This window comes from Periophthalmus magnuspinnatus, chromosome 8, assembly GCF_009829125.3.
Source record: "Periophthalmus magnuspinnatus isolate fPerMag1 chromosome 8, fPerMag1.2.pri, whole genome shotgun sequence".
NCBI classification, from domain to species: domain Eukaryota; kingdom Metazoa; phylum Chordata; class Actinopteri; order Gobiiformes; family Gobiidae; genus Periophthalmus; species Periophthalmus magnuspinnatus.
In genome coordinates, this window is record NC_047133.1 from 26188214 (window position 1) to 26209889 (window position 21676).

The window sequence follows — 21676 nt, forward strand, 5'->3', positions numbered from 1 at the left end:
TCTCTGTACGACTTACACATGGCTTTCACACACAGAGACGTGGATGACCCCATGAACTTTGGTAATAACATGGTATCCAAGGTTGCAAATGATGTGTAAATATGATGTGACAGTATTCAAATTGGACAATTAACTAGTTTGCTTCACGATAATTTGCAATAATAAATACAGCGGAATTCTTATGCTACTGTAAAAATAAAATAGCCCGCATAGCTTATAGTACTTTTACAGACACTTTTACAATTTTTTTTTTTCATTTTATTTTATTTTATTGATTTGGCAGGGACAGTTTACACATTATTATTATTTATTTATATAAATGTACAATAATGTTGTACATCTGTTCTGGACAAATGTTAAAATTGTTTACCTAAAAACAATACGGTTAGACAACATAATAGTACAGTGAGAGCAGGACAATACATTAAATAACAGCGTACAGTAGTAGTACCACCACACAATTACAGAAAAAGTCAAATTGCATAACTATTAAAACTCTTTTCAAAACATTCAGAAAGACAAGACAAAGACAGAGTAGCAGTAAGGTAAAAGTGAAGACAAGCCATATATAGTGAGCTAATGTTGACAGGTGTGATTTGCTGTAAACCATGTTTTGAGATGTTTTTTGAAAAGAGCGTAAGAGGCCAGCTCTCTGATGAGTTTCGGTTTGTGAGAGTGAATGTGGGACTGGGAATGGATGGAAATTAGCTCATATAACGCATATACTACAATCCAGTAAGTTTAAATGTATGCATATCATGTTATCATGTTCATTAAAATGCACTGTCCATATTTTTTACCAAAAATCAGCTATAGACATACAATAAACTTTCTAGCATTAATTTAATAATAGAGCATATTTGTTGAAGTCAGTACAATAAAACCGAACCTTCTGACAGCCTTGCTATAACATCCATGTTTTTATCATTGTACATTGTCTTTTAGGGAAGCACACTCCGGAAGAGAAAGATGTACGAAGAGTTCCTCAGCAAGGTCTCCATCTTGGGTAAGCTGCCATACATTATTCACAAATTAGCTGTAGCATGAGCAGCTTTGCACGTGTATGCTAACCGGCAGGTCAAGGAGTTCAGAGTGCAGACAAATCACTGCATATACTGTAGATTAGCCCACATAAACCGTGGCGCACGTTGTTTTACCAGGTCAGCGGTCTGGTTGGGTCCTAATCTGCTCAAAAACGCTTCATACCCACCCGGTCACACTTTGCACTGTCACTACAGCTCAAACATAAGGGGGCAAAGTTAATCTTTCTCTCCCTGGAATTTGGATAATGGCAAACCCATACAAGCTATTCACTTTGTTAGTGCTGGTGGTGAATGCGACTTTCAAACCAGTTGCAATTAGAGCTGACATGCCGTCCCCTTCCACTTGATGGTTTGTGTGTGGTGCATAGAATCAGGCCGTGCCCCCTGTACAGAGTTATTAGCTGGCTGAGTAAACACATACACTCAATTGAGGTCTTAGCAGGGCCAGGTCTCTTTATATTCTCCTTCCCTCTTTTCTGAAAACCTTGTCGAGGCCTGCATTGAGAACTCCTCTTAGCAGCGCTCAGACTCATTTTTCTTTCTGTCACTCTCCTTCGTTCTCAGGGGAAGGTTTGGGGCGGGGTGTTGCATTTTGTTTGCCTTTGATTTTTGAGATAATCATGAAATAGGGTACAAGCACTTGATGTTGTTGTTATTGTGAAAAAGGGAAACAACATACTCAAGGGTTGAGAATAAATTTATTTAACATTTACGGATAATTATTTTTTCAAGAGGGGGCATTTTACTTCTATGGGTTTTAACTTCTAACACTTAACTTATTTAGATCAATGTTACATTTATTGTTTTGAAAATGCTTTATTCGCTGAAAACAATGTATTAACATGTTTTATAAGTTTCACTTTTGTTTTTGACACTCTGAGTGTCATAGCTGAGTCACTCACCCTTCAGAGCACTATCACAACATAATCAGTGTGCACACTGCTAATGACACTATGGCACACCACATCAGATTTGTCAAGTTGCTGTGTACAGTTTTGTATTATGCTTTTGTATATTTATGGAGATTGTCATGTGGGAGCATGGATGACATACGCTTGTGGGCTGAGCATTGGACAGAATCTTGCATCTAACCATAAGGAGGGTTCAAATAGGGTCCGGGAGAGATTAATTAGAGAGCTAAATTCCTGAAACATGCATGAATGATATCTAAAACCTCTTCAGGAATGTTTTTGATGAGGGAACAATGACATGGTGTAAAGCTCAAAAAAATCAATTCCGCATAATACCCTTTTTTTCATAAAGTTATATCTGTTTTATGTTATGTTATATGTTTTTTTTTTATTAATACATCTCTCATCATTTGATTTGAACAAACTAAAGAGAAATACAAAATTAAATATAGTACCTTTTTCGCAAAGCTCTAAACCAAAGTTGTAGAAGTACTCCACTCAGCACATTAGCAATAGCAGATCTCGTATTACCTGGCTCTCCGTTCAGGATCATCTCAATGGGAGCCAGCCTTTAGCGAGACAGAGGACATCCATCTGTGGGGGTCTGGCAGACACTCCGGCCCCACTGGAACAGGACACTGGACACCTCTGTGCCACCACGCTTCACCTTATTTAATCCTAAAACACATAAAGACGCAGATCTGTTGCTGAGCACTTCCTGAGACAATACAAGAGATTTTAGAGCTGATTGCATCTTAGTCAAATCAAAACGTTGAATCCCGGACAAGACAAAGCTGAGGAGGATGAGGAGACAGGGAGCTTATGAGGACTTCTGTGTGGCTATCTTCAATATAAATCCCCAAAACTATAAATAAAATACCAATACTTCAAATGTTCCTTAAAAGTTTCTGCGGGTTGGAACTTTATGCACACTGAAGATGTGTGGCTGTCTGTGTTTTTGGTCTCAGCGCGAATACCAACAGCTTCTAGAAATATCTGGGACTTAAACCACGTCACTGTACATGTGGTCGGCCGGCTGGAAAGACAGCTGTCTCCGCAAGCGCAGCTAAAGTATGCATCACTGGAAATCAGTTCTTGTAATCACATATAACCATACCACACTGTAAAATCTGACTAAAGACAGATTGAAAACACAGATTTCCTCAAAACATTTTTTTTAAAACTTTATTAAACGTTACTTCAAGCCTGTTTTACTGGTATGGTTGCAATTTCTGAATTAATGTTAGATCAGAAAATTCACTTTCCCTTGCAGTTCCACCTAAAAAAATCATTGGTTATTATTTCATTTGAATTAATGTTAGTATGTCATAATGATATATACAAAAACACAAAAATTGTTTTAAAAAATTTGCTTTTTTGGAAAATTTACCTACCGAACAGTGTTTACTACAATCCACAATGAGCTCTAGGGTTTTAGCTGTCACCAGAACCGTTTGTGTGTGGGCTTCCAGATGTAGAGCTTAGTTATGGGGGCTCATCTCCTCGTGAAGATGGACTAGTTTGCTACAGTCCCTGATGACTGACTGGATTAGACTAAGGTTGGACTTACCATACCACCAGCAGCTTACTACAGTGGCTATCCATCACAGACACAGTAGCCATTTGAACATTTTCTGCTTCAATCAGTTAAAATAATATAAATAGATCTAGAGATCTAGAGTAAATTAATTGTATAAAATTGTATTGTAAATATTTGTGTTTTGACTTGCAGAGTCTCTGGATAAGTGGGAGCGCCTGACAGTAGCCGATGCACTGGAGCCAGTTCAGTTTGAGGACGGAGAGAAGATCGTGGTACAAGGAGAGCCTGGAGATGACTTCTTTATTATAACTGAGGTAAGGGGGATCCATAGAGGTGTGTTTTAATAGAAATTATTGACTGATTTAGTTCTTTTTTAAAGCTGGTTTAGTCCTTGATAATAATCTGGTTGTGATTATTTGGGTTGCCCTGATTCATTTGTGCTCATTTTTAGCATTAAAGGCAAATATTCTCTGAAATTTTGCTTATTGCGACAAACTGGGAAGTGATACTTACTACATGGATTAAAATAACTTGCTTATGGACAACTACAGCGCTATACAACACATACACACAAGAAGCTTTAAATAAAGTGAGACAGTAAGGAACTACTATAAATAATAGTCCTCGAAACATAATCATTTCTGCAGTTTAATGACTTCCCTGTTTACATCCTCAGAAAATGCATCTCTGTCCCGTTCCCCTTGACAACTCTATTTGCCCCTCCTCATAAAGACCTCTGCCCACCATCCCTACACACTTTTCATTAACCAAACACCAACACATCTTTCAATGTCAAGTTAAGATGGAGAGCAAGTCGACTTTTGTTTTGTCCCTTTTTCCCCAGACTTCAAGGTCAGTTTCTGCTTTTCCCATTGTCTGTATTTATGGCCAATCTAATACTGTCAAAAGGTCTTTGCAGAAGCTAAGGATTTCCCAAACCACAGAATATCTTAACTGAATGTGCTGACATACTTAAACATTCCTCAAATATTTATAGACTGCACTGAAAATATCTCACATTGACCAGCATGGCTAAATTTGAAGCTTCAGTCAACTTCCCTGGTGGCGGCAGAAATCCCTTGAAAGCCAGTTTGTCTGTGCAGAAAATAAACCCCACAGGATTTAAGAGCTCAAATAGAGCAGTTATAGCAGTAAAACATGAGTCATCATCATTGGAGTTTAATACAAGAGATGCACCAATCAAGCGTTTCAGTTCCAATACTGATATCAATGCTTTGGCTTTAACTATCTGCTGATACGACCTGACACCAGACTGAAAATAGCTCTTATTTATTCAAATGGATGGGTAACAAATCGGTCTATTTAAATTGACTTTACAGGTGTACTTATCTATATTGCTTTCATTCAGTTACAGATGATTTATCTTGGCCTAGAGGCAGAAGTCTCCTTGGAAAGGGATAAGTTAAATGCCAGTTTAGGCAATAACAACTCCCTGGAGAGAGTGCTATTTTAGAGCTGGTATAATGCTGTTACACACCTTGTTTAGATGTTCATACTCTGAAGACTAAATATTTTCTTACATGGTACTTGGTGTGAAAAGTTTGAGAACCACTACATTATCCATTTTTCAATCAAACATACCACAACTTAAGTATATCCCAAATATTTCTGCTGAACCATGTCATTTTCCACCCCAAACTCCCTCTGAGCGCTCCAGTCTGTGTCGGTGTCAGGGCGGCAGCAGGGCCTGACTTTCCCAGAGCACTCGGGATGCTGGTGGAATGTGCGTCGGCCACTTTCACATGGGGTCGAGAAAGCCAGCCCCCCGGGAGGCCGAGGCTGAGCAGGGATGAGTCACAGGCCAGCAGCAAAGGATGATGGGATAGAGGAGGAGATTTGGGAGTTTTACCACCACATCCGAGCCTCATAATCTTCTCCATATCAAAAACTGCAATTAAGATGTATGCAAAAAGATTAGTGAACAGTGTTACAGCTGTCTCTGTGGAGAAAGAACTAGACTAGCATACTGAAGTTAAACTATACTTTGATCATTTCTTTGAAAATGTTATTTTTTACTTGCGCACCTTTTTAATACAGTATGTGAGTAAATGTATTGTATTGTAAAGTATTTTTTGTTGCTGGGTGTATTGTGGTAGTCCAGTCATTGTAGCTGTAGCAGAGCACAAGTTGGTGTAGTGATGGTACAAGTAGAACCTGCTGCATTTAGTTTATTTAGGCTTTTGTTTCTTGAAATTACAATGAAACAGTTGTTGATGAAGAAATAACAAGTCGTAAAAATAGCTACTACTACTAGTGCTACTAGAACTACTATTACTACTACTAGTACTACTACTAAGGAGGTACTTTGACACTCATAGTGCTAATGAAAAGTGACATATTTACATTTTATTCATGCATTGTAGAAATTCACCTTTACAGAAGTCAGCCTCACCTTGTTCTGTTTGCTTTCCTCTCAGGAGATTATGCACCTAGCAACCACTTAAACTGTATATTCTGAAAAAATATGTATTTTTTAGTATTAAAGTTATTTTACTATATCAAGCTACATCCCTAAAACAGTTTGTTGTGGGGATCTTTGTAGGAAAAAGCCCAAAAGAAACAGGAAGGAGATAATTAAAACATCAATATATCTTTTTTCACATTTGACCTTTGAACCCCAAGGTCACTAAACTGAAAGGTCATTTGGGACAACCTCTTCATCTTTTTATGCTTTATTTTCGGCATTTCTGTAAGAGCATTTGTAATTTAGCTAATGGAGCTTTAAAATTTTACAGATTTGGCAGAATTTTACAGTCACTCAGTTAAAGTCTGGTCATAAACTATAGTATGGATTAACACGTTTTCATGCTGTGTCACTGTGTCGTCTCTGGAGAATCCCCAAATCCATAGTCTGTAGTGAGAGATGAGAAAGTGCCTGTTGTCTTCAGTGTTTTCTATAAGCACAGTCTTTGTGTGTGTGAGTGACAAGGTGCAGACACTGCCGGTGCTGGGTGGCCTTGTGAACAGATATCACTTTACTCTGCCTCTCTCCCTCTTTGTCACTTCGTCTCTTCCCTTTTATCTCTATCTGTCTTTCTCTCTGTCTCTCTTGTTCTCTCCGTCTCTGTCAGCACCCAGAGATGCTGAACTAAGGTATTGCTCTTGGTCAGGAGTGTCTATCTGGAAGATTAGCCCAGTGTGCATGCTTTGGGGTTTATTGGGCTAATTTTCTCAAACATGGTGGAAACATGCAAACTCCACACAAACAGGCCAAACTCAGTCAGGTTCAGTTCATAGAATTGAACCCAGGACATGCAGTGAGGCAAAATTCAGGTCAGGGTTTAGAATTCATTCAGTCTCCGCTTCTTGGATTTGCACAGTACTGTACTTACTAAAAGAATATGATGTGTTACATGTGGATTAAACACCTAATTTTAATTTGTAATTTGTTTCATTCATATTTATAATTAGTTTTGTTTCATTCATATTTATCCCATTCTTCTTGCAAAGGGATAATCCTGGTCTAGATTGCACTGCACATAGAGACTTCCCAGTGTTTATGTGGGAGATGTGTGAGTGCTGCTCGTAGGATGGCACAGTCTGATGGTTATCTGGACCACACCAGATGAGGCCTCTGTACTATACCTGACAGAGCTGCATTGTCTCAACCGCTTTGTTTGGACTTGAATGGAAAGTTGTACACCCAAGAGATCTACTGCACTGCCCACTCCTGTCTCCTCCATTCAAGAATCTCTATATCACTATTCAGCTTAAAGGTGCACTATGTAACTTTTGTCACCTTTTTCCATCGAGATGTTATTGCTTTTCCTGGAATGTTCCAAAGTCTGGCATTAAACTTGTGTACATATTTCCATGAAAAATGCAAGTTTTTCAAAGTACTGTATTTTTCAGACTATCAGTCTCACTTTTATTCATAGTTTGTCCAGGGCTGCGACTTATATGTGAAATTATTAAAATATATAATTTCACATCTTTGTTATTGTCACATTGTGAACCGCGCGAGGGCACTCTCAGCTTGTGCACTCTCAGCTTGTGCACTAGTAGCTACTATTGCTGTACCACTGAAAATTTCAACATTACAGTAATTTAAAAGACATCTCAGAAAGACTGAACAAAAATGCCCCCTAAAAGAAAATGGTATTCTGCTGAGTCTGATGAGCCAAGCAGAAGAGGAAGCAGCGCTTCATCTACCTCTGGAGTGGGTGGAGTTGTTCAGAAGTGACTCCGAGGATGAAGAATTCAATAGATTTAGTAAACTTGTTAGCTTGTTTTTTATGTTTCAGTTATCTGACTAACTGTTAATATCTTACGTTAACAAACCACACACTTGTTCAGTTCTTCTATCCTTCATGTAGCTGAATAAATATAAATGTGTTACGTTAGCGTGCTGTACTGATATTCAGCCTGTTGTTCTCCATTTTATTGTTATTATTATAACTTGCCTTTAAAGATCAAATGTTTGTTTTTGGCCTCAGATTTTATCAAATAAATCTCCCCCAAAAATGCGACTTATAGTCCAGTGTGACTTATGCATGTTTTTTTTCTTCATTATTATGCATTTTTTAGCTGGTGCAACTTATACTCCGGAGCGACTTATAGTCTGGAAAATATTTTACTTCTGAGCAACAAAAACACCTGTAATAAAAATTAATACTGTGCCATACTGTGTAACTTTGTAGTCAAAGTAATAACACCTTCTTGGACACAAGCAGGATGGACCCCCTCCAGTTTCTCTTTAAGGGTCATTTCTGTATTAACTGTTAAACACTTCCATATATTTTGTGCACATGTATTCACATTTTTTAAAAGAAAGACAGTTTGTTGAAAGTACTACTCGGTTCAAACAGTGTGCAGTTCCCAAGTTTACCCCCATTTCTTTTCCTTCTAAAAAAGGCCCAGGAGTTTTACCTGAATCCGTGTTTGCCATCATCAAAGTAAAACTCCCTGTACAAGGCTGTGTTGTGTGCTCATTAAGACTGATTATGTCCACAATGTATTATTGGTTTGGTCAGCACAAGGAAAATGGAGCCAAAGACGGATTAACAACAATGAGAAGGAGGGCAAGCAAAAAGTCAAGTCTGTTTTGTGACATTTGAGTCAAGCTCCAGTGCATACAACCTACTTTTTACCTTGTTTTCCTGCTTCTATTATTAAGTGATTTGTCGTTTGATAGCACATATATACAAGATATTCATTGTGTAGTTGATTATGAAATTATCGAATATGGGGAATCAAAATTGGTTCATGTGTTGCTGGTCTTGGCTTTTGTACTGAGAGGTTTTATACTGTACACTGTAGGTCAACTCCACAATCAGTTTGACTTCTGTATGTATTTGATTAGTATTGAAGGGTTAATCTGGGTCATTATTTTGAGATGTTGTAAATTCTGGCAAAGTTATAGAAGTAGATTTTGTATTTCCGAAATTCCACTCCAGTACAATGACATTATGTTTGTTGAAGCCAAAAATTCAGCTTTAGTTCCCACACCACACTGGAATATTTGACTGTGTATTGTGTGATGTCACAAAACAGGTGTTTGTTGGATGGAAAGCAGCTAAATCCTGTGCACCTGTGTTCTTATGAAGCAGAGGAATTTTGCCTTGGCCCTAATCCTCCTGATGATTTTCCGAGCCTTTTGGAATACCCCTCTTTGACCCCTCCCACCCTGTGCTCATCTCCTCGTTAACTCTTCCTCTCTGTCTCTCCTTTGTTTCCAGGGGATAGCCTCAGTTCTGCAACGCAGGTCAGACAACGAGGAGTACGTGGAAGTTGGACGTCTGGGACCATCAGACTATTTTGGTGCGTATAGCATACACGTTTGTCATTTTTACTTACTGGATATTGCAGCATATTCAGATGCTCAATTATAGGTAACATAGCTCTGGTTCAGTGATTTTCACCTGGAAGGCCTGGGCTCAATTTTTGCCCCAGATGTTCCATTATCCAAGACTGTTAGTTTGCAAGGTGCATTATTATTATATTATTATATGTAATATGGAGAAAAATAAAATCTATAAAAGGCAAATCAAACTATGACTGAATGTGGTCCTACAATTAAACCCATTGATGCTTTTTGCGATGACATCCATTTATGCTGTATTAGTGTTTTCATCAAACATATGGATACTGAGTCCTGACATGGCGGTCTTGTCATCAACAGGTGAAATTGCGCTGCTGTTGAACCGCCCCAGAGCTGCTACTGTAGTGGCCCGGGGCCCGCTCAAGTGTGTGAAGCTGGACCGGCCCCGTTTTGAGCGCGTGCTGGGACCGTGCTCGGAGATCCTCAAAAGGAACATCCAGAGATACAACAGCTTCATCTCCCTCACTGTGTGACGCCTCTGCCCCACCACCACCTGCAGGGGGCGCGCACATCAGCATCACGTCAGTTCGACCAGAGCGGGTTTATAAAGAAGAGTGCTCATTTCCTGCCTTTTTTTCTATTTCTTTTGATCTTGTGCACTTTGACTCGACCTGTGCTATCACATAGCTTTATGTCAGAAAAGAGGATGTAAAAATCTGAGGGGTGAGACGTCATGTATCTCATGTAAATGTGTCATGCATACAGTGTGTGGACTGTACATGATGCATGCTTCTGTATGTCTAAATGGGGATTGCACTTTGATGAAAGGTCTAAGGATGGATTCAGGACATAAGTAAGTTGTGTTTACGTATAGCTTTTGCCTTTTTCACTTTTGTGTGGTGGTGCCATTTGTAGCTCACTGCACAATCTTATACCAATATATTTAAATAAATAATTGGCTTTTTATGTTATGCTTTCACTGCCGCTTAGAGGCAGATGTATGTTTGAAGTGGCAATGTTTTGTTGTGGCAAAAGCTTTTTGAATCTTTCTGTCAGTTTGCCCTGTGGAGTAACTTTTACCAGCCCAGTGCACGCACACACAGTACAGAAAACTAACAATACAAGTTTTTATTTTATTTTAATGTATACACCTACAATGTCTCAGGACTCTCCAAAACTCAAATGCTTTTTATGCAGATTTTATTTCTGGCTAAATGGACCTTTTTACTCCCACTTTGTAGCATTTGGTCAACATCTTGTTCTATAATTTTTAAGACTTAAATATATTCTTCACGTTTAAAATGCAAGGAGTGGAAATACATATAATGTACTGTATATACCTGCGTTGCTTTTCTTTGATTTGCTGTATCATGTCTGAGGCTCCAAAAGTGACCTGGCAAAAATCTTTCTGTATCTTATCTGTGTGTCTTTCAACTATAAAAATCATCTTGAGCAAATAAAGATGCTTGTGAAATAAGGCTTGTGAAATAATTAGTCTCCTACTAAGTAAATATGAATAATATGGTTTGGTTTTTTTTCAAAGATGCAGGCTGTGAACCAATACCATGTGTGTCACAGGCTGAAGGTTGTGTTATATTTAATTACATGGGTCTGGTTTTACCAGTTTGGCTATTTATACTTGTTAGCATGATTGGTCAGTGGACATAGTTCTAGATTAAAGGTGTACTATGTAACTTTTCTGGTGAAAAGTTACATAGTACACCTTTCTGCTTGTCCATAGACCTTAATGTTTTGTCTGAAATGTTCCACAGTATGGCATTACATGTAATATCTTGCATTTATTCCATTAGAGGTCTGTTTATTGATGAAAAATACCTTGAAAAACACAATTCTTACTGTTAGCAGGGTGGCCTATCCATAGATCTGACCTGTGACTTGGATTGGTGACGTCACTCGCTTGTCTTAGTGAAGATGCATTTAAGTGCACCTTTTTTACTCATTTTTTAATAGACACGCTTAAAAGTTTTATCAAGATTTTCAAATTCAACTAAGCTATGTTTGCAAGTTCCCTCATGACGTTTGTTTTCAAAGGTTTTAAGACAAAATAAAATATGGAGTGGGCACTGTTGTCTTATTTCACATTTGTTTCTTAATAGTTCTACAGAGGGCTACATGTTCACTTAAAATGGAAAATGGAAGTTAGTGTCAGCTTTCAAAGCATTACGATTATTAAAAAAAATTTATAAATAAATAGAGCTGCTTTAATGATATAGTCATCATCTTTCTCACACTTTCTGTCCATCTCTGCCCTCCCTCCACCCAGGCTGCCCTTTACCACTCCACCTCTGCTCTCCATCTCTTTTCACATTAAGCCAAGTGTCAGTCATCCTTCAGACTGCGCTGTCAGAAAACCTCAGCGCTCCTCCCCAGCCATTTTACAACACAGCAAACTAAATACCCTGACCAGCTTTGACACATTCCTCCTAATCTTAATGCCCACTAAATCAAGTGAAGAATGTGGCCCCAGCACAGATAGTGAGCCCACCAGTACCCCCTCCGCACTTAGGAACATGCACGTACACTTTAATTACAAAACTAAAGAAAGAATGGAAAATCAGATGCATTTTTCTTAGTTTTAATTGAAGTGACAGGAGTGTTGTGGCAGTTGAAGAGTCTGCCTGGGTGGGCTCCTTCAGGACATAACTTGGCAATAGTGCTAATGGGCACTAAGGTAAAGCATTAACAGAAGTGGCACAGGGCCAATATGAGGATAAGCAATCTCAACCAAACACATACTTTCACACAATTTTCAAATCAGCTCAGATGCTTTACCATTTCAACCCTTTTTAGTGCTCACAGTTCATTCAATGTTCTTGTGCCGCTCAAAATGGAAGTCATAATTATTTATACATAGGGCACTTAGTTAGGCCACCACCAAGGTATAAGCTCTATCTTGTAATGGTAATAATGATAGTCCCCAAACTTGACAGAAGATATTCTACAGTTAGTCCTCTATTGACTTCAGTAAAAATACAATACCTAACCGGTAAACAGACTTAACTAATAACATTTTAGTGTGAAAATCTTGTGTGTAAAAAATGTTTCATTTAAACCAGGAGATACAAGTGAAGGTGAATGATGAACAAACAGTAAAAATAGCCCAAAGGACAGTTATGTCAATGTGCTTTCTATGGTAAAATCAAGACCTCCGCATTATTGAGTGCCACTATTCTCAAGAGACTGGTGAGATGGATGACTTAAGCAATAATGTTAAAGATAGAAAAATTACCCAAAAAACAGAGTGAAAATGAGCAGCCTCCCCACAATTCATGAGAAATCTTTGCAAAAGTACTAACATTTGCAGTGAAATTGCCTGAGATAGGGAAATTCAACCATAAACAAGATTCCAATGTGGGAAGATTTTTTTCATGAAGGGAAATTTCTGTTTTGGCAACTTGTGCATTCCACTAAATTCTAGTTGGTGGATAATCATTTAGAGCATTTTACAAGACAAGTCTGGCATTGATTTGCTGTTAGACATCAGCAGTGGTGATCTCATGAGAATATTTTTTATTTCCTTCATAAGATCAGTCTCTAAAGCAAAGCCTATGTGACCCCCAACAAAACCCCTTTAACTATTCCCTTAACTACCATTCGGGCTAATTTTTGTTTTGGAAATGCAGCCTTGTTAAAATGCCTAAATTCTTAGCATTTCCTGATCCCGGATATATTTGGTGTGAATGGTCCATCGGGTTTAAGCTGCAGACTCCAGGGAGGGACATCACAGCGTGGCCTGGTCCTGCTGGTAATACTGCGATGGTGTGCTCTTATCATGACCTCATGGGGTTAAAGGGCATGCCCAGGCCTGGTCACAGGTGACTAGGCAGTGGTTAGGCTGATGGGATTGAGAGGTTAGGGATGGGAAGAAAAGAAAAAGGCAAAATGTGGGTCACAGGGTCCAGCTCAGTCTTTTATGGGGTTCAAACTAAATGCCTAGATTTATGAGGTACATTTAAAGTATACAAATAAGATGAAATAACGACCAGGAAATAATGAAATTTCAACCATCCATCCAGTTTCTTCCACTTATCCAGGGCCGGGTCACGTGGGACAACAGTCTAAGTAGGGACTTCCAGACTTCTCTCACCCCAGACACTTCCACCAAGTCCTCCGGTGGGACCCCAGGGTGTTACTAGGCCATAGGCCCCTCCAGCATGTCCTGGAAATGAAGTTTCAATAGGGCAACATGAGATTTTTTTTTTGGTTTTCCTCATATGGATCATGATTTTCTGTTTAACTTTAACAAAAAAACAAATAAATGAGACAACTGGCTTTAGACCTCTCAATTAAAAAGACCCACGTTGATCATTGAAGATTAGAAATGACTGAATATTGCTTTCTATTAAAACAAAGAAACAGAAATAAACACCCAATCTGAATCCTTTGAAATATAAGGCTCACCATGGGAAAAGCACACATTCTGTTGGCGTCCTCACAGTATCGCAATCAATTTTATACCGTAAGATTTACACATTGTTGCATGCCAAGTAAAACCTGCCTCCTAAGACAAAAGCCACAACACGAATATCTCATCATTTTCTGTGATATTGTTGAGGTTTCAAACATAATATAATGGACACTGCCAACTACATTTGATCCACAATAAGAATCATTCAAAAACTTGTATTTTTCTGGAGTCTATATTAATGTGTGTTTACTGACATTTCTTTTATTTCAAAATCCTACGGTTTGCTCCCAGGAGAAAATGTCTGTATTGAAGAATAGAAAGACAGAACACCAATATGAATGCTGGAAGGCGATAGCATCTGTTTGCTTTCTCTACTTTTCTTTCCCAAGCTTGTTATCGTTCCTCATTTCCTGCTGGACAACAAGTAAATAATTCACATGTATACATACACTTACACTGCCACTAGGCCCCCCTGGCTGAACATTTGGCTCCTTTTTCAAAGCTGTCCCCAAAGCAAAGAGACCTCTGAAACTAGCATCCAAACTGCTAGAAAAATAAACACGCAAAATGCAGAGCTATGCAAAACGTATCAATGCTCAAAGTTTAAGAATTATAATAATAAATTCTCCCCTGAAATGTTCCACAGTATGGCATTAAACATATCATGCATATCATTTATTAAATTACATTGTGCTATTATAAAAAAATACCTTGAATAACACACATTTTTAGTGTGAGTGGACTCGCAGTGAAGCCAAGTAATAACTTCATGAAGACGTGGTGTATCCTCCATCATAAAAGCTACCTTCTGCTCCTTTAAAGTTGCTATTTTTTCTCATTATACTTTGCCACAATACTGTACTTTGTCAGAGAAAAGAAAGAGGGTATGGTCAAGCTCCAATCCTATCCAATGACTATCAATCTCTTCTTTTGGCCCTGGCATTACTCCCTTGGGAGGAGAGTGCACCACTTGTCTGAATTGTTACTTGTTTTTGTTGCTTCCTACTCTCTGAGGAGTTGTTAAGGCTGTGAGTGCGGATCATAAAAACACTCAAACTCTGGCCCAATCACATTAGGATGAGGAAGAAACACTGACCCCCCCCCCATGTCTGCCTGTTTATAAATGGTTCCAGAAGCTCATTCCGATAATGTTAATATCCGTTTTTGCTTTTTTACTTTTTGATGGTTGGTTTCCCTCAAGCTCATAAAGATTATTCCTTCAGCTCAAATCACTTCTCAGCTCAATGACAGGTTGTCAGCTTGAAAAATACGAACTTGACACATCACTATATATTCTGACTGTTTGGCGGGAATCCAAAAAAGAGCACATATCTTCTACCTTCAAGTCTATCATGGCGTCTCACGGATTTCACCCCCTGCTCTCTCAGTGCAGGTGTTCAAAGTCACAAGGCCCTAGCTGTCAAGTGTGTATCCTGGATGTCCACTCAGCCCCTCATCAAAAGCCCTTGAGAGGGGCGCAGCTGCACCCCAGGCAGAGCCCAGGGACATACAGGGAGGGCTGGGGAAGGCAGTCCAAAGGGGTGACCAGGCTGTCTCCCAAAACCCTGTAGGAATGCATGGATTTGACTGAGAGCTGTAACCCAAGAGCACTCTCGCCCATCCCTAAGCCCATAATGGAGCCATTTCCTGTTGATAAAAAGTTTGTTATGATCTAGGGATGTTTCAGGTTTTTACACTTTCTAGTTCCATACAAAATCATGACGAGGAGGTGGAAGAAGGTGCTGTTATAGTTCTGGTCTGCTAACCATAATGACAGTATGGTTTGCCCTTAAAGACCAAAAGACCAAATCTAATTGGAGTCTTAGATCCTGCAGCTAACCTCTATGTATGCAATTAGTGGACACTTTGTCACTCTTACAGTAGAGTGTGTTGTGTTAAACAAGCAAGTGCCCCACATTTTTTGTGTGATCACTTTTATGATTCAGAAGAAAGTTTTGAAAGTGTTTTTGTAACGTAACAAGTAGCAATACACTAAAGTCTGAAATGTAATAAAAACCTGAGTTGAAGCTGAACAATTTTCATTTATTTAAATTTTAGTAGTTAATCAAACAATGATAATTAACAACAATGTGAATAGTTGTGTTTTGTGTCCTCCTGCAAAATGATGCTCAAATGATGGCATTCACAGACAATGGAGAAGTGTTTATTTCTTACAAAAACGTATTTTACAAAACAGTAAATCACAGTGTTGCAGTTGCTTGTAAAATAGTGTGTGGCATTATCATGGGTTATGTAAGGAATATGTGTCTCTTAATTGTGGTAAACTAGGAATCCTCCTGAAGAAATGACCACAGGGTTTCCACAAGCTAGAAATGGCCCTGTACAGTTATGAGCAAAGTGTCTTGCTCTATAACATGCAGGGCACAAACCTCCAACCATCTACCATTGTCACTCAGTACATTATTTTTCAACAAAAAAAAACTGTTATATAACTGTTTGTAATACAGATTTTTATCATCATTCACAGCAATTTAATGTTTCATGCCCCAAAGAATTAACAGCAACATCAAGTGGTTGTAATTATAATTTTTTAAAGCAATTAAGTCACTGTACTGTACTGACATCAAGCTGGGCTCTTGCTATGGCAGGGGGGCTCACTAACCACTGTTAATTGTTACCACCATGCGTGTGAAACAGCATCGCACCAGGGCCTATAAAGTGGGTAGGGCTTCTCTCCTGGAGGTAAAACGCCTTTATAGCTCGGTTAGGTGCGGTTGCTATAGAAATGGAGCAGTGCTGGGGAAAATCTCAAAGTACTATTCAGGGCTTCAAGTGTGTTGCAGCATACCACTTCATATGAACCCAGGGCAAGGTCATGGTGGTTTGTAAGCAAATTATTCTTTCAAGACCTCACCAAAGAAATAGCACCTAGATCAAAGTTGCTTTACAATATATAGCCATTATCTAGTACTCACTATCCATACTCAGTGGTGGAATTGACTAGTAAATTTAGTTAATAATTCTAATTGAATCACACAGGGTCACACATTTTGAGTGACAGAAGACTCAAGCTAAAAACACAGGGAAATCAAAATGCCCATCACTAGACAAATTCTAAATCTTTCCTCAAAATCTGCCTCACATCATCACCACTGCTCCAGTTTCTGCCCCTCAACTTCTGACTAGTGAAAGATGAAGAGGAGGAAGGATAAGTGAAAGCCACATATGACATGCCAATTGGTGTAATTATAGGCTTAAAGAACCCTAATGCCGTTTTGAGGACAGCTTTGTGTGTCCCTGTTGAGATTTGAGCTCATCTGTCACTGAAGCCTCATGGTTGACTTGTTTTTAAGATAGACTTTAAGGTGAGAATAAGGTAGAATATACAGTGCTCATAGTCATGAAATGATTATCATCCCAAAGTTACCGCAGGTGATCTTTGCAGGGGTTTTATGATTTTTTAATTATTAGGTTTAAATATGTGTGTATAGTTTTATAGAACAAGGCAAGGTTGTCTATTGCATCATCACTTTTTTTTTTTTTTTTAATGTAATATGACTTTCTCTAGTATTTTGTCTTTTTTTTTTAAACATTTGTCAGTTTTCCTAAATAGGTTTGTCAGTCCTTCTTCAGTTGAAGTTCAGGTTTAAGGAAAGACAACATTAATATTTTATGCTCCAACAGGCAGCAATATAAAACATACATTTACACGGCTATAATGTCCAGGCTCACACTGTAGGCCTTTAGAGTTTGTTCCATCCCCATAGGACTGCACTGAAACAGGGCTTCTCTGTCTTTCCCCCATCCTTTCCACATGGTCTGACTCCCTATGCTTTCATGTCCCGCTGCCAAAACGCTGATTTGTGGGTGAAACCGGTCCTCCGTTCCCTACAGCCTCAGAACATACAGAACACGGGGACTCAGTGGGAGTTCCCTGCCTTGAGTGCGACTGGAAAAGTTGGGGGTATTTTGGGTCAGACCACCACAGAGCTCGGGGGAGACCCTCGGCATCCCCCAATATACATACACGGGCTGGTTCCCACAGCTCCCAAAGCACGTCGCACATGTTAGAAAGGTCAAAATCTTGATAGACAACAGAGCACAGGCAATTACTCTGCTATTCCTCAGTGCCTGGAAGTCCCCATTTTTTCTTTTTTTTCAGTGAGAGATTGAATGTTTTTCTTGAGTTCATAGAGAATAAAGAGGTAGTGTTTTAGAAGGGGGAAGAAAGGGAGTTAGGACAAGGGGGAATAAGGAGCAGCGTGTAAAGACTTGTGCCTGGATTGCTTCTCGTCAGTCTGTCGCTCCATTGGTGGAAATGGAGAATGTACTGTAGATGAAAGAGTGCAGGTGTGAGTGTAGGAGTGAGAGAGCACATGAGGCTGCCTGCATGTTCAATCTCCACACATACAAGTTAAACGAGTTTTAATGATCAAATATCACACAACCTCTGACCACTAAGATCTCATATTTGAGTAAATGTATGCAGTTTATTTTTTCCCATTGTAATGTTGCATTGGGGGCCTTATTACACAGACCCTTTAAGGCTGCACAGAAAGATGAATTCTTGTGATATCTGTGAGTTCACAAACCCACATGAATCCATTTTGACCCTCTCTTGTTGTTGAGCTCAAAAGTGGATCTGACCGATTGGACTAATCAACATTGCAGTTTGGGCAAAAGCAAAAAGTGCAGAGCGCCAATGAGTCACAACAAACATGGTGACCTGGATGGACATAAATACTACTGATTTTAGCAGAAATACAGGGAAAAAAGCACTTTGCGTATTTGTCAATGGGAAAGATATCTATTATTTTCATATATCATCTTGCAGAAGATTTGCACAATGAGCTTGAAGACTATGACAGCAGGATATTAAATATAACTTACAAAGACCAACCGCATCTTGACACTTCTGGAGAACATATAAAGGATCTGCTGTCCCTTAACAAGTGCATTGCTTCTTTTTAATGCAAAGGGCTAGTCCAGCTGCAGTTTGCTTTAAATTTCACTTACCACAACTTTAAGTGTGCACGTAGTATAATGTTTGATCCCTAAAGCTAGACTTCACTATACAATTGAGGCTTATGAAAAAGCATTTGTGCATTGTGCCTTGTAAATCCTAACGTAGCTCTCACTGACTTAAAGGTGTAAGTCCAGAGGGTCCCACAGTGCACTTCATTCAGGTTATTATACATGTTAGAGAGAGATAGGGGCCTGTAAATGGCTGCCAGTAATCAAGCCTATAAAAGTGCAGCTGCCCATAGGATCAGTTCAAAGTGTGGCTGCTGTACTTGGCCCCCATCCACTGCTTGAAATTCAGGTGAGACACGCCGTGAGGGTTTTCAGACCTTCAGAATGAGAGTGTTCAACTTGTTTATGTGCAAGGTTGCCCTGGATATGCACTCTGCTCTGGTTAAGTCCAATCCATATCACCATACCACCAACCTCAGGATTGAGCGCACCTTTGCTCCTGGGAAATTTGCACCTGATTCACTCTCCAGCCATAAAAGTGACTTTTAATAGGCAGATTACAAGACAGCTATCAAATCACACAGGGAGACAAGCCACTAATGGTATCAGCTTTGTCATTATAGCTGCTGATGAGCTAGTTTAGACTACTTTAGGCCTTTAAGTTGGTGAACCCTAATGCTTGCCTGAGGAGAGGGGAGGAGAACGTTCAGTAGTCTACAAAGGGCTTCTATCTGTGACTCATGCATGGCTGGGTGGGATTTGTGGGAGATTGCTGTTTGTTTCTTAGATATGACAAGAAGATGCCCAACAAGTACAACGACATCCTAAGCAGTGTAGCTAAGTAACGGGTTTATTGAGTTTGTTGAATAAGTTAAGTTATCTAATGATAAGAAGTATATTGTAATGCTAATAAATGCATCTGGCCTTGTAAAAGATATGATGATGTCATCATGTGCTGAGTGTAATTCAATCATTACTGAAGAAATGAATACTGACTTTAGATGAGTAGAGCTGTTAAGAAAAACTAAAACTCAAATAGACATAAAATGTCTAAGGTTGGACCAATTATTGGTATCAGGGAGAGTGGGAGATTTTCCCCCAGATATCTATATTGGGAAAATTCCCTGATAAATCAGGCCAATATTTTTCCAAGGATTTTTTTATTTCAATTTGTAATGCATAGATTAGCAAAGAAATAATGGTAATTGTATGTTTATATGATCAATATGATCATGATGAAAAGTACATCAAATTATATTAAATCATAGAAAATATTTCCACTAGCAAAAAGTGAATTGTAAACTTTACTAAAATTATATTTTGGGCCTCGCCATATTGATACTTGGTAGTCGGGTATTGGCCACAACAGTAAGACATATAACAGATATAGGTATCTGCTAAAAATGTGTTGCCATGACAAAGTAAATGTAATGGAACATATTTAAATCTACATCTGCTTTTGACCTAATAAAAGTCCAAGTCATGGTACCGTTAAGACAAAACAACTCATATCTTCCTCATTCTTACACATTTTCCCCCTGTTTGGCAGGCATGTGTGTGGGCGTACAGGGAATACCTCGCTCATACAGCCTCTTCTGTACTCTGACTTTATAGCTTATTTTTACAATGCATCCATAAACGCATTTAACAAGGATTATGTTGGTAGCTACACACAGCCCAGTTGCCAGTAAACATGCTGCCTAATTGTCTTACGCACAACAAAAGATAAATAAAGAGTCATTCCCATAATCATTTTTACACCTTGCCCTGTGTGGCCATGTTTTCCTTTGATTCCCCTTTTCCCACCATAACATGAAGATGAATCATTTGTTTCGGTGAGAAGCAATTACATCATAAGGACACTGACCTGTGATGTAACCATGACAACACTGACACCACTGGGGGCCAATGATGCATCTGCACATCCCAGACAGCACACTCATTTTGCCACTGCATCATGTTTTATGGAAGTAGCAGGTAAGTCACTGGAAAGTGATTAATATTTCTGTGGCGAAAGTGAAAAATCAAGTTTACAGGCAAATGGAAACCTCTTTTTATTTAGAACACATATAGTGGATGTAATACTTCCTGAAATAATGACACAGCCTACAAGTCTATGGAAATGATTCAGAGGATTATATGTAATTCTTGTGTATTAAAAGTTCTGAAATATGTATTGGGTCAAATCTGTGTTAATGTAAATAAACACGTTGAGTTCTATTGATTCTAAGGTGTCCCTTAGTTGCTATTCATTCTACTTGATAACATGGGTGTAACCATGACATTTTGTCAAGTGAATTGGCCTTTGTAAAACAAATGCTAATCCCTTATCAGCCTCTTACTAACAGCTTTTACACTGATTCTCTATAGACTTCTCTGTTTCCATGTACAAATCCTGGGGCTTGGCGTTGTGCTATATACAGTCCAGTGTAAAGGACAAGGTGGAGTTCGGACCACCTGGCAGGCTGACCTATGGCTTCTAGCAGCTCACCTATGTGTGTGTGCCTAGCTGGCCTGTCTGAGTCTTTGCTCCTCAGGTACTTCTCCTCACCCTGGGGCTCTACTGAGGACCTCCCAGAGGACAGATGCACTGCACAAGCCTCCAGAGTCCTCTGGACAAGCCAGGGCAGGCGGATAGTTAACCTGCTGTTAACTAGTGGCTTCCTGTTGCCTCAAGTTGTCTCCAAGCTGTAGCTGCTAAAAACTTGTATAGCTAAAACCACAGAGGAGGGATTCCAGGTATGATTAAATGAGAGCATATTTCCACCCAATTAATGACGGACCTTGCTTTTATCTGAGAAAGACTGGTATCAGTACAAGATGGTCTGGAGAAATAATTATATCTGGGTCAGCTTGTACACAAATGTAGGTGGTTATATGTGGCTAATAATAGTGATTAACCTTTGGAAAGTAGCTGTGGTTCAAACACTGGGCCATGTCACCATCACATAGTCTACTACAATGAATACTGATATTTTATTTTCAAATATCTGAAATCCATTTTCATCAGCATCTTGTTGACTGGTTATTTCAATC

General features: G+C 39.0%; 1 protein-coding gene across 1 annotated transcript in view; it reads left to right on the top strand.

The window, feature by feature from the left end:
* prkar1b (protein kinase, cAMP-dependent, regulatory, type I, beta) overlaps positions 1-10753 on the top strand; it is a 48664-nt gene extending 37911 nt beyond the window's left edge. Inside the window, exons 8-11 of the mRNA XM_033971328.2 lie at positions 946-1006; positions 3687-3808; positions 9194-9275; positions 9637-10753. Of these exons, the coding sequence (XP_033827219.1) occupies positions 946-1006; positions 3687-3808; positions 9194-9275; positions 9637-9809 (438 nt within the window). The 3' untranslated portion in view covers positions 9810-10753. The remainder of the gene's footprint in view (positions 1-945; positions 1007-3686; positions 3809-9193; positions 9276-9636) is intronic.
* Positions 10754-21676: the final 10923 nt, after the last annotated feature.